Here is a 14,756-nt window from a genome sequence, read left to right on the forward strand (position 1 = left end):
TAAATAAACAACAGTATTAATAGTGGCTGGTTGCTGTCTTCTTCTTTGTAAGAATTAACCTACATTAATTGTACACAGCCACAGTCTCACCATGTCAGTTTTAGACAAAATAGCAACTGAAGTATTATATACTAAGACGAACTATTATCCATGGCTGTATAGAGAAACCATAGAAATATATAAACTTGGTGATAATTTTAACAGAAAAGAAGCAGCTATGAAACTCAGCGATTTATGGATAGTGGCGCCACAGAATCGATGAGAAGTTTTAATCTTTAACGTACTATGATCGATAGTTATATTTTATCCTTGACAAGGTTCATCTCTGCTATTACGTGAAGTCCAGACCACTCCGACTTTCCACGGTATTTAGGCCGCTCTTCGACGTCCGACTCGTCAGTCGACAAGACTCAGCACAACCAGGAGCAGCTCCGAAGATGTCCAACGTAACTTTGGATGAAACGTCAGGGATAGAAGGCTTCCATGGACCGCGGCCATACAACCCGGAAGAATTCTCGGTAGCTGAAACATTCGGTGGTGAAAGCCTTCATTGTATAACCGTCTGTCATTCCCACAGTTCGTTTAATTTCCTTTCGAACTGACTTAACTTCAGCACATTCAAACAGTTTCTGAAATATTCCGCAGATGAATAACTGATTACACAAATAACTTATTGCTTTACTAATCTCAGAAGGACACTGTTTAATTAACTTCGCTGATATTATATTGTGTTTGTGTATGTCTTTAGATATACAAAAATGGACATAACAGAGGTTGACAGTTAGTAGTAGAATTTTCACCGACTGTGGAATGTCTGTGGCATTGATTACCATCAGCTATATATTAAAATTATTAGCATCGCTTGTCTCCTTTGCAACTGAAAATAGTTTTATTCTTGCAGCTATGAGAAGTTCACCATCCGCTTGGGAGGAATTCATCGCACTAAGAACGAGACCACATCTTGGACCGTGGTCGCCAACTGGGCAGTGACCCACCCAGACTACAATACGGTGACCTATTACAGTCACGACGTGTCTGTTATATTCCTGCCTGAGAAGGCGCCTCTCAGTAGTGAGTAGTGTAAAAGTAGAATGGCGCTCTTGCTTCATACAGAGAGCTACAGACGTACAGATAGATATATAAATAAACTGATAAAGAGTGTGAGATAGAGTGTGGTGGTTGAGTGAAAGTCATGTGCAGCAGTCTGGCAAAGCAGTGTGTGCAGTCTGAAACTTACAGTTTCTTTTTACACAGTCCAGTCACATTAATGTGAGCGCCACCTCTGTTCAACGTCAAAGTGCAATGACCAGTCTCAGATGGCAGGTGGCAGCATTGCCAGCGGAGGGTACGTAAAGGGTGTTTATGGGGGTGGGAAGCGTAGAAACAGTGCAGATGTCATAATGCGGAAATAGAGCGATTTGTCTGATACAGAAAGGCATGATTATTGGTTTTTGGGACAAGGGTGGAAGCATTTTCGAAATGCCGCCATTGTTAAAGTACAATGCACATGGGAAAATGGCGCTATCCTGAACTGGTGGTAAGGCAACTGTCATGCACTATGCGCCATATATGAATGGTAGCTGAAAGATGTGTATAGCCAAACAGATGGGCAGCTGTTGAGCAGCTGGCCACCCAGATGGTTGGGTTGGTTGGATTGTGGGAGGTTGAAGAGACCAGATTACATAGGCCATCAGTCACTTGTTCCACGGCCACAAAATGCTACAAGGAATAAAAACAAATAACGGAGGTAACAAGGGACGACACAGAACTAGAAAGGCACAGACAAAGACCAGACAATAGGAATTAAAAGCACACAGAATATGACAGTGGTTGGCCGACCATGAAAACAAAAAAGGAAAAGCCAACCACCAAGAAACACACTAACGACCATAATCTAAAACCGTAGGCCAAGGGCCAGACTCAACACAAAAAGGACACAAACACTTAGATCGAGCGATAAAAGTCCCCTGTACGAATAAAACTCAAAGCTAAGTCTGCCATTGCAGCGTCATCTGATAAAAGAGCAGGGAGCGTATCTGGCAGTGCAAACGACTGCCTGAGCGCAGTTAAAAGCGGACAGGCCAACAAGATGTGGTCGGCTGTCAACACTGATCCACAGCGACAGAGAGGTGAGTCCTCACGGCGCAAGAGATGACCATGCGTCAGCCAGGTGTGGCCAATGCGTAGCCGGCAGAGAACAACTGAGTCCTTGCAGGAGGCTCGCAAGGAGAAGCGCCACATACCGGTAACCTCCTTGATGGCCCGAAGTTTGTTGGGTGAAGAAAGGGCGCGCCATTCTTCACCCCAGGTGCGAAGTACCTTTTGCCGCAACAGTGAGCTGAGGTCACTCTCCGAAAGACCAATCTCCAAGGCCGGGGCACTGACAGCCTGTCCGGCCAGTATGTCTACCCATTCATTTCTCGGGATACCTAAATGACCTGGGGTCCACACAAAGATCACGGAGCGGCCGCAACGGGCAAGAGTATGGAGGGACTCCTGGATTGCCATCAGCAGGCGAGGAAAACACTGGTCGATAACTTGTAAGCCGCTCAGGGAGTCACTACAGATAACGAAGGACTCACCTGTGCAGAAGTGGATATACTCTAAGGCTCGATTGGTACCAGCTCGGCAGTGAAAACACTGGAACCAGCCGGCAATGAGCGTTGTTCAGAACGGTCTCCTAGAGTAAGAGCAGACCCGACCAGCAGCCATCGAACTGTCGGTATAAACCACGTCAGGGCCTTGAAACGCGGCAAGGATTGAAAGAAAGTGGTGGTGGAGGGCCTCAGGGTCTTGTGCCAAATCGAGCTGAAGGCATGGGCGGGGCACACACCACGGGGGGCCCGCAAAAGAGGCGGAAGAGGGAAAACTTCAAGCCCAGAGAGAAGAGCCCGAACGCGAACCGCGATGTACACCATCACTGGGGCCGCCGTTCTGTAAGATAGACGACCGAGTAGGGGAACAGCAGACGGTAGTTGGGATGCCCGGGCAAGCTACAAACATGTGCAGCATAAGCAGCCAGTAGGTGATGGCGCTGGATCCGCAATGGAGGGACACCAGCCTCCAGAAGTATGCTGTTGACAGGGCTTGTGTGGAAAGCTCCAATGTCGAGTCGGATCCCACTGTGAAGGATGGGGGTCAAGCAACCACAATGCAGAAGGGGATGCCGAACCGTAAATCAGGCTCCCATAATCTAGACGGGACTGAATTAATGCCTGGTACACTCGTAGTGAACCAAGGGGCTACCAGCAGTATCTCCTCAATAACCAGTAAGGGAACATTGCTGTTTATGGGCCTCTACAGCAGATGGCTGGTTCATCCACCCAAGCTGACTTTTCAGATAAAACTCGTTTGATATTCCATCAGACAGTTGGCGGTTAGGCTGTACAGCGTGAAACGTCTGGAAGTAAATTCCCTGCAACAATCAGCGGAAGGGTATAGATCAGAGGAGAGAGTTTTATGGTCTCCAGAGCGTTTTCTTGGCGTTCAGCGGGTGATCTCGCCATTATGGAAGACAAAATGAATCAACTAAAGTATGCATTTATCCTTGGGGGCCATGTTCACCCCTACATGCACTTCCTTTCTCCTCAACGCGATGGCATCTACCAGCAGGGCAATGCAGCATGCGACACAGCTGACAGTGTACGTTCATGGTTTAAAGAGCAGCAGGGTGAGCTTACTACTCTGTCAACCACACCATATACGAAACTCAATGAGAACCCATGGTACCACACTGACCTGTTCACACAATGGATCCTCAACTGGGAAACATCGTGCAGTGGCCACAGCACTGGAGTTGCCGTTGCTCCACATCACTATCAGAACTGTCCAGAACTTCACTGACTATCTTCCCGCATGTCTTATAGCGGTCCACACTGCAAAAGGTGGTTATTCAGAATTCTGATAGGTGTTCACATTAATGTGACTGCACAGTGTAATATACTACATAGTTGCTTTTCTTTCAGTTCTTTATTTATTCAGTTCATTTTTATGGTCTTTTTACAGAAACTGTCTGATTTTTCAGCAATGAGTGAAGTGCGGATGACATTAGAATAAATGTAGCACCTAACATAGGTGCATATCTGCAGACTGTAAATCATGGAAGAATCTACTGGCGTGCACATTTTTCTGAATCTGTGAAACCATGGTGGCTCCTGGAACCCTAAGCGTTTTTGATTGGATGTATGTCAGCAGATAGCTCAGACCATTCCACAACTAGTGACCTCTCATGAGAATACGATAGCTTTTCTAATATTTCACTGATGAGAGGCGACGTGAAACCAAACAAAGATGTCTAGTTCATCCAAAGTGTCAAACCTGGCACATGATACTACCTCCCCTTCCAACCCATGTGGCGCCCAGTTAGTAATCTGAAGGAAACACCTAACATGGTTTCCATGGTTATGGTGCCACTGGAGTGTACCACCGGGTGTTGTGCCCCACCAGCCCAGGTGACCTATTACTGTGTCTTGGATGCCCACTGGTGGTGTTCTTTCGCCCCCGCCCTCAATCTTTAAGAAGATTCTTGTGAACTGGATGTTAGTTCAAGTATGGGAAACTTACTTTCTGCACTACAGCAAGGAAGTCATATGAACTGCAAAGTTATTCACTACTTGTAGCTGTATAGAACTGTTTTCACCAGTGATACAGCCTTTAAATATCCATGCAGGCCAGAAATAACTACACCGACAGGAGTTTTAATTGCCTCAATAGACATGTGTGTATACATTACCTTAGTTAAAAAATGATTTGGAATTCCAAGGCAGGGGCAAAATATCACACAACAGAAACTTCACACCTCAGCGCTCAACACAAAAAACATGAATGCCGCAGTTGAAGAGCACCAAGGTCATATAGTTCAAATTGTTGCAGCTAACTGGCAGCATCTCCTTTACACCTAAAAACGTCGATCTTCATTCTGCCCCGGTAACCCGTTCCACCCTAGGTTCCCCTACTTGAATTGCGTGTTTTGATTTCGTTTTTTTTATTATGATGATCGTGTCTCCCAATATAAGTCGGCGACAACAAAATATTTTTTTCAGTCGGAGGAGAAAGTTGGTAACTGAAATTTCGTGAGAAGATCCCACCACAACGAGAAACGACTTTGTTTTAATGATATCCGCCCCAAACGCTGTATCATGTCCGTACCATTCTCTTCTCTATTTCTCGATAATACAAAACGTTCTGCCCTTATTTGAACTTTGTCGTTGTACTCCATTAATCCTATCCGCTAACGATCCCACATCGCGCAGCAGTACTTCAAAAGAGGACGTACAAGCGTTGTGCAAGCAGTCTCTCTAGTAGACCTGTTGCATCTTCTAAGTGTTCTGCCAATGAAACGCAGTCTTTGGTTCGATCCCCCCCCCCCCCAACTTTTCTACGTGCTCTGTCCAATTTAAGGGGGGCGATGGTTTTCGCGTCTGTGACATACCATAAGTCGCACGTGTCCTCTGGGATATGCCGAAGAAAAGTCACTTCAAGGCAAATATCTAAATCCGAGAAGCAGAAGCAGCCAGATAATCTCAAAAAAAAAGTTCATAATTGTAATTCCTAGGCACTGAGCTCATTTTGCAGCCTTTAGATTTGATTGACTTGTCGTGTTACCAAAGTTTAACGGATTCCTTGTAGCACTCATGTGGATGTCCTCACGCTTTTCACTATTTAGCGTCATTTGCCAATTTTCCCACCATACAGATATCTTTTCTAAATCGTTTTGCAATTTGTTTTGATCTTCTGGTGACTTTACTAGACGATAAATGACAGCATCCTGTGCAAGCAAGATGGCTGCTCCACTACCTTGGGAAACGCCAGAAATCACTTTCGTTTTACACGATGACTTTCCGTCAATTACTACGAACTGTAATCTCTGTGACAGAAAATCACGGCCCAGTCGAATAACTGAGACGATATTCCATAAGCACGCAGTTTGATTACAAGCCGCTTGTGATATAGGGAAATCTAGAAATACGGCAGCAATTTGAAAACCCTTGTCGATAGCACTCAGCACTTCATGTCGGTAAAGAACTATCTTTCACCAGAATGATGTTTTGTAAATCCGTGTTGACTATGTGTCAATGGAACCTCTTCGACTTAATTTGTGTTCCTTCCCCACTAAGACGATGGAGAGTGACATGAAAGAGAAGGGAAAAAAGCGCGTAATCGCATGGTAGGTGAAAGTGTGATCTGACAGGGAGCGGTACATAGGGGGCTGTAGCATGGCCAAAGACTCATCACTTAACAAAAATGTTTCCTTGTAAGTACGTTTTCGTGGAATAGTCGGTGACTACCTCAAGGTCCGTCCTGTATTATTCTGGTAACATCCTGTATTACCTCCTCATAGTATTGGTGATTAGGACTTATTGTCAAGATAACATGAGGACGGCAAAGATGTATTATTTCATCCAACATCCTTTGTTAGATGGTATTGCTTTTTGCATTTACAGAATCAATACATAAAGGATTGTCGGCATAAATAATTTAACATTTTTTCCTCAAGGTTTCATCAAGCTGGTGACGTTGCCTTCCCCCAGCGAGGTCAATGCAACCTTCGTGGGAAAACGTGCCTTGATGACAGGCTGGGGAAAACGGGAGGGTGGTAAGTTACTGACATAGTTTAGTTTATGATACAGTACTGAATTATGTTTGTTTCGATCGTTCGAAAACCTCCTGTGTACCTTGCCATTTCGTGGAAAGTATGGCATTGTTGGGCATTTCTGATTATTTTCGCGACGAAATGCAGCTGCAAATGCCATAAGTTCCGTAATGACTATTTGCACACTACGAAAGAAGTACACATTTCGATCGGTGGCGTTGCACGGCCAGTTTCACACGGATATACGAAATGTTCGTAAATACCCATTACAACCTTCTAAGAACCGTAGAGGGGAGAAGTAACAATACTTTCATTGGGAACCTATGTCAAGAAACGTAACGTTTCGGTTCTACGATGGTTTCAATTCAGATCTTTAACTCATCCACTTCTGCTTGAGGAACTGAATTAGGTGTGACACAGTGTAATTATTAGGTAACAATTCGAAAGGAAACATAATGAAATCTCCATTTATCATTGAAACATATTTATTTTTATTAGAACTTGAACATCATGTGTTTACATTATTCCAGAACAAAAAAGAGCCCGGCATACTGTACGTACAGAAAAGTAGCGATGCATTACAGCCGCGGATAGATGTGGAGACCACAAATATTGTTACAGGCATCGTGCCTATGAAGCGTGTTCTGGTACTCACCCTCCGTCCCAACTGGTGTCTTTTCGTTGTCTAGTGCAGTGGCCAGAACACATGCCAGTTGATCTTCCGGTGTCTGTACAGGAGTCTTATAAATTAAGCTTAGCGTTCGACCCCACATCAGGTGGCCGTTTGATGCGGTACACTATACTTCATCCTGCCTACCCCACTGGAAACCAGGACAGGCAAGTCTGGGACGTTTCCCTTTCTCTCATCAGACGTGGACACGTTACACGTCTGAAGTGAAACCGTCGTAGAACTGGAGTCCTGGACGTGGGTTCCCATCAAAAACACCATGAACTCACTCCCCTCTCCAGACTTTTGTAACGGGAATTTCGTAAACGAAATAATCACTTTTGCATCACAACTCAACATGCCTTACACATTATCAGTCTGAAAATATTGGAAAACCTACAGGCACACACATCCAGTTCGTTTGAGAGCTTGGCAGTAACTTCCAGCTGAGGCGTTTTTATTTCGAGTTCACAGTGTCTATAAACATCAGTCGCGAATGAAATTCAGCCTAAATAACATTATTTTCGGCTAAGAAGCAGATTCAGAGACAAATTAAGCATACTAGAGGAATATACTAAACAATACCACTTTAATCGGCTTTGATCACTGTTTACAGAAATATATTTACGCTGGGTTTACAAGACAAACAAACTAGCTTTGTGTTCAAGTCCACTCCGTATAATGGTTTCATAGAGCTCTCCAAACCATCGTATCATGTGGAAGCATACCCATTGCTGCGTAACTGCTGCAAACCATGCCCATTTGAATCCGCTTACAGTAATCAAGTTATGGTATCCCACTACAAGTTTTACACACTTGCCTCTCCTAAATATTTCTTTCATTCACAGATCCACAATTCTCTGTCACATCAGAATGTTTGCTATCACTGATCCCTCCTTTTAGTCAAGTTATGTCACAAATACCTTTTCTTCCCTATTCTATTGCGTCCCTCCTCATTAATCCAACCTACCCATCTAATCTTCAGCAATTTTTTGGAATTACAACATTTCAAAAGCTTGTCTAAAGTACCAGCGGTACTTACCGTTTTCTTCGCTCCATCAGGCGTGCAAGTATAGCTCTGAGCGAGTGTAGAAGTGGTTGTGTTCTGTGCTACAAAACGCCACTGTTTCCTGTGCACGTATCCCGACATCAATATGGGATATGATCACCATACACAGGAACACAGGCCGCACAACGGGTTGGCATACTCTGGATCAGGTGGTCGAGCAGCTGCTGGGGTAGAGCCTCCCATTCTTGCACCAGTGCCTGTCGGAGCTACTGAAGTGTCGTAGGGGTTTGAAGACGTGCAGCGATACGTCGACTGAGAGCATTCCAGACGTGCTAGATGGGGTTTAGATCCGGAGAACAGGCAGGCCACTCCATTCGCCTGATATCTTCAGTTTCAAGGTACTCCTCCACGATGGCAGGAGAGCTTCTGTAAAGTTTGGAAGGTAGGAAACGAGGTACTGGCAGAAGTAAGGCTCTGAGGACGGGGCGTGAGTCGTGCTTGGGTAGCTCAGTCGGTAGAGCACTTGCCCGCGAAAGGCAAAGGTCCCGAGTTCGAGTCTCGGTCCGGCACACAGTTTTAATCTGCCAGGAAGTTTCATCCCTACAGCATGTTTCTGAACAACGACCACTTGCGCTATTAAAGATAAGTGACCCTAAACCTTATTCCATATGACGTTATTGAATAAAAGTATGCAAAATACAAAATTACTGAGTTGTCTCTCCCAATGCTTACAACAATTATAAGTGCAAATGTGGCTGGGCTAAGTTGTTTTAGGAACTTAAAAATGTGCTTTTTTCCATTTTAGATCCTCGTCAATGAGCACACCGAAAAACTTTGGAGTTCCCATCATGTAGTACACTTATCATTGATGTAGTTCCGCCAAGATGTGCACAACTGAATATATTGTGCTTTGTCAGTGAGACCATTCACAGAAAGAGCAAATGGTAAATTTAAGAACCTTGTTTACCATTTCTTCTGTTGTTGTACGTACAGAGTGACAATTACTGAACTATATGGATAAAAACCTAAATTGTTACAAACTACGGCGTGCACACTCTTTATTCAACATGTAAACATCCCTACAGATATTTTGATTTAGGTTATGACATGTTCCACATTCCTGCCATCACTGGCGATGATGTGGCGCAGACGAATAGCGAAATTCTGCATGACCGGTGAAGCGTCGGGTTGTCACCTCTTAATCGGATCATCATCACTCTTTTATCCACTGACTCCAGTTTCAACACTTGTTTCATGAGTCGTTTTCCTATCATAACTGCCACTCTTCTTCCTGCCTTAGTAAAACAATTTGTGCTGTTCACTATCCAGTTAGCCCTTATTCCCCCATCTCACTTCACACATGCCCCACGTCTCTAGTCTATTCTTCATCATTTCCTGTTTACTATTTTCCAGCTTGCCAGCCTACAATAGTGTGAGCACATTCCATGTTCCCATCATTAACTTCCCTTCCTTGTTCCATCTATTTTTCATTATGCTCTCTTCCTTGAACCTTCTATCCCATTTTGACATAAACGTGTTTTCCAACTCAGCTTACTTGGCTTCTTCCTTTAGTCTTTCTAGGTCAAATTTCTCACTGGTTTTCTTCCTCTTACTCTCTTCAATCTTATTCGCAAATATGCCACTACCAGGCTGTGGTCCAAACCTGTGTCTCCTCAAGGGTATGCTATGGTATTTTTAATGCTATTTTTGTTCCTAATCTTTATCATGATACAATCTATTTGTTACCTGTCTTCATTCAACCTAGCTATCTTGTATGTAGTCAAACAGTGTGTTTCCAATCACAAGAGCATTTTCTCTGGAGAAATTAACCAGGCTTTCACTCCTATCGTTCCTGTTTCTGAGTGCAAATCTTCCAACCACTCCCTCAACTTTTTCCTCTCCTACCACTCCATTCAAATCCCCAATTAGCATTATGTGGCGTTTTTTTTTATGCAGAATTTCTTCAATCTTGTCACAATAGTTCTTTACTTTCTTACCAGGGTTTTGACTTATTGCCACCGACCGGTGTGGCCGAGTGGTTCTAGGCGCTTCAGTCTGGAACCGCGAGACCGCTACGATCGCAGGTTTGAATCCTGCCTCGGGCATGCATGTGTGTGATGTCCTTAGGTTAGTTAGGTTTTAGTAGTTCTAAGTTCTAGGGGACTGATGACCTCAGATGTTAAGTCCCATAGTGCTCGGAGCCATTTGAACCATTTTTTGACTTATTGCCATATGTATTTGCATTAATACGACGTCTTTCTTGTCACCTCTTACTCTCATCATCATCAAACTTTCGTCTATGCACTCCACTTTCAGTATGTTTCTTATCAGCTATATTCCTATCATAACTACCACTCCATAGTTGCCAGTCTTGTTCCTGCCTGAGTAAAATAGTTTGTGCCCTCCACTCTCTAATTCTTCCTTACTCACCTGTGTCATTTCACACATACCTAATACATCCAGTCCATTCTTGATCATTTCCTGCTTGGCATTTGCCAGCCTACCATTGTGTAAGCTTATTCCATGTTCCAATCCTCAACTTCCTTTCCATATTCCTTCTCCGTTTTCCCTTCCTTTCTTTTTCCTCCTCCTTCATTTCTGTATTGATCTCAGTCTAAGCTCCTCCTGGAGAATCGATTGAGGATTCTTATACAAGTAAAGCCAAGCCACGTTTCCTGGGGAAAATAATATGGTAGTATCCCATACGTTTCAACATAGGTGTATGGTTGTGCAGCGGTATTCTGCCACTCAATATGAGTCCTAAGCTATTTGTAGCTACCTCTCTGAGAAAAGACTCTACAATTTCCTTCTCCTGTCCATCTCCTCCGATGCCTCCGACGTTAGAAATACAAAGGAAAACGAAAGACGCCCACATACCTCGGAACTTAATATCTTTGGGGTCGAAATATAAGAATTGTCCAAGGGAGGCCGATAAGAAGGAAAACGGAAGAAACCTGACACATGTAAGTGTGGAAGTAACGTAAAACTTAGCTAAGGGGTTATGTAGTTGCCAACCATATACTCCCAAGTAGTGAGGCCTTTAGGAAAGACTCAGAAACATTTAATAATCTCCCAAACTATACATGGTCACAATTAAAAGTGAAATTTCTTTAGTTTTAATTTACAAACACACACTTCTGTGTGTTGATCCTAAAAAAATCTGCTTGCCACTGTGCCTTTGACTTCTGTCTTAATATGTGGAACAACTGCTCCTCTTCCCATATTAGTTGTGCATGAATAAGATGATACGTTACATGTAACTTATCTAACCCTGTGGTTATGTGGTGCTCAGATAGGCACTGGATGTATGTCTTTTCAGGGCTCTCAAAGTTCCCAAACAGACAAGAACTTCTTCTACCTTATTACTCAGTCCTCTAGAATTTTGATGAAATAAGCTAACATTACTTTTCTGTGCGTTACTAAGCATTTTGTGGCGCTCTTCTGTTATTCCAACTTTTTTAAAAACAGGGTGCCTGAATCTGGCCAGATTCTAAATTAGAGAAGTTCTGTCTCTGACCCAAGTAACAACACGGATCTTACCTTGTGTGACGGTGTCCCCCTGCGCATTTTCTGCATGAAGTTCACCGACCTATCTATTCAGGTATAGGCCGTGTCTAATATATCCCAACCTCCCACCTGTACCAACTGGCACTGCAGTCATATGAGATTCCATTTCAGTCACCATCAGCTTGCTCAACTCATTAACTCATATGGCTCACAGCAGTGTTAACCCATGGCTGGTTATACTACTGTAGGACCTCCAAAAAACTCACATTTGTGTGTGTAGAGGGTACTCCTATTTCAGCTAGGTGACGCCTATCGCTGTAATGTTACTGTTCTTAACCAAGCTGTTCCCCAGTCCAACTACTACATTAACTTGATCCTCTTTGCTAAAACATTTCCACAAATTCCCTGTGTCTTCTGGCTTCGCTTCAGACACAACATTTGTGACCTGGTAGCCTATTATCACTCATTGGAACAGACATTCTGTGCTAAAAAATAGAATTAAACCAATTAGCACTCATTACACTGCACGAATTTTCGTTATGTTGGTTACACATAAGTCGCAAAAACTGGGCCTACGGGTTAAAGCTTCATATGCATGACTTAAAGTAGGAAGTTAATAATTTTTGCTTACATTAACAACTCAGCTCTCACACAGATGAAGAATCTGTTAATTAACTTATTCACAATATAACGTAAAGTCTACTGTGGCTTTAATGTATACAAACTCTACATAAACAAACTACTAGTGCAAAAGTTTGTAAATCAAAAACTTTAAAATTTAATCTACTTTCTGGAAATATGAACTTATAATGGATGGACCTGGTCTTGTGGCGTCTCTGGCGCAGAGCGCCCTATCTTTGGGATCCTTTGGAATAGCGAGTCTGGCGTGAACTTTCTGCTCGCGATATGTGTAACAGTCATAATTGTCGTATTTACAAGTGTTCAATGAATGTATATTTAATATCGGAGCGACTTATCTCTCGACTAATCTCCCGTGATAACTACAGTGGTGAACCTGACACCGTAGAGGTCTCATCCAACATTATTTGTGCTTGTTTTCGTCATTCACTCACATCGCGTGCCAGGCTGCATTGTTTACGCCACAATGCATCTACCTGTGACCTTCGGTGCAAGTGTAATGGGCCTCATTAACTCTGTCGATTGTGACCATGAGTGGACAGGTGTACCGCCTTCGAAATTGGTTAAAAGTGAACAGTTATTTACGGTCGGCCATGCCGGCGGCCACCTAACCTTACCCAGTTCAACATGGCCGCCATCAAAATGGCCGCCATCACATGTCATTTCAGTCTATCCTTGATATACATTGTTACCTTCAGGATGGCTTGGCATGCCAGCAAAATTCCAGGACTGTGAATCGAACATTACAATGCATGGGGTAGCACATTCTCATTTACATAGTGTGGCAGCACCACCCCCTCCCCCCTGCACGCTGTTTTGACACACCGGTCGCCTCGATCGCTCCAGTTTCCACGACCGTCAGCGCGTGGTTGCTACACGACCGCCTTCCCCTCGTGATGTCGCCGGCTGTTCCACCCACGCCGGTTCCCAGGTCCACCGCCACATGGTTCCGCCACAGCCGCCCCCTGACCACTGTTGCAACAGTACTGGCCATTACACCCATGTTGCGTTCTTCAATAGGTTTGCTGACTGGACACACCTTGCTGTCTTATACGCCCGCTGCTGCCTCCATTCCCTTCGTATCGTATGCGGTATGTGGCCACCACCCCACCCAGACCTTAGGCGACGCAATGTTCATCACTACCGCACTTTCGGCGTCGGAGGCGTCCTGCTCTGACCGCACCAATCTCCAGCTGACGGTACAGACTGAACATGTGCTACCAGGCAGGTTCCCTAAGCTATCTCCATTGCAAAAAGGCAACCCAAAAACTTAGTGGACCACCTCCTCTACATCCATGGCATTTCCGACGACGGCGCCCGTTTTGTCTGCCTGGTGAGCCATCTCCACACACATACGGACCTCATTAGCGACTTGCTCCTCTCACTGCATGCCTAGCACAAATATGCGGTGGCCAAATCACTGCCCATTGAGCGCCTTACCCGCCCTCCGGCGGAGGCTATGAATCACATTATACATGAGAAGCATCATGATGGCCACACCACTTCGCAGCTATGGCAGTGTCTATGTGCTTACACAACGACCACACATTGCCTGATGCTGCTCTTTGGACGTTGTGGATGATCAAAATTCCTTCAGATCTTCTACTACATCTCCTGTCCCATGTCACTGACCCTTCGAGGTTCGATTACATATGGTGGATCAGGCTTACGCCATCATTCGCCCTGAACTTTCACCAGACCTGCAGGCCACCATGCTCCGTCACATGTCTGGCTGTACAGTTCCATGCACACCTGAGTTCAGCACCACTTCGCTCTCTGCCTCCTAGTTTCACTTTCCACATGTGCTTCTCTGGCCGAGTGCATAACCTCACGACTCTCTGATCTCTCGTAAGTGCGCTCCCAGACCAACGAACTCTGCATCGCCCCTACCTCCACCGAATTGTCACACACACGGCATCCCTGCAGCTAGGCGGCCCAGCACATGCCTCTAGAGAGAATTCTCGCCAACCTGCACCAGTGTCAAGCATTAGACCACCTGCTGGTTTTTTCGTATTGCTGCAGACGAATCTCCAAGATGCGCCTGCATACACCTCTCCAGATTCTTCACGCCGCTTCACTCCTGCATCGAACCTTCTGTCGCCGACTACAGCTGACGCCTGGCCTGCTTCACCCGGTTCATCAAAGTCAGTGGACCGACGTTGCCTGTGGATACCTTCTTGAGCCCTCATGTCGACTTCCCTATGCGATTATCGGCCATCAGTAATGACACTTGCCATAAGATTCGCACCACCAATGGCCCACCATTTTTGTTATAAGCTCAGGCGATTTAACGATTCCAAATTTCTGTGTGTCAAGGAGATCATTAAGGATCTGTCGGCTTT

The 14,756-nt window shown here is 44.6% G+C and overlaps 1 protein-coding gene across 1 annotated transcript in view; it reads left to right on the top strand.

Moving 5' to 3' along the window:
* The window catches only part of LOC124716784 (brachyurin-like), a 118,225-nt gene that overhangs the window by 58,768 nt on the left and 44,701 nt on the right, over window positions 1-14,756 (top strand). The window contains exons 3-4 of the mRNA XM_047243332.1: window positions 902-1,071; window positions 6,497-6,595. Coding sequence (XP_047099288.1) covers window positions 902-1,071; window positions 6,497-6,595 — 269 coding nt within the window. The remainder of the gene's footprint in view (window positions 1-901; window positions 1,072-6,496; window positions 6,596-14,756) is intronic.

This window comes from Schistocerca piceifrons, chromosome 9 (genome assembly GCF_021461385.2).
Source record: "Schistocerca piceifrons isolate TAMUIC-IGC-003096 chromosome 9, iqSchPice1.1, whole genome shotgun sequence".
Taxonomy (NCBI): domain Eukaryota; kingdom Metazoa; phylum Arthropoda; class Insecta; order Orthoptera; family Acrididae; genus Schistocerca; species Schistocerca piceifrons.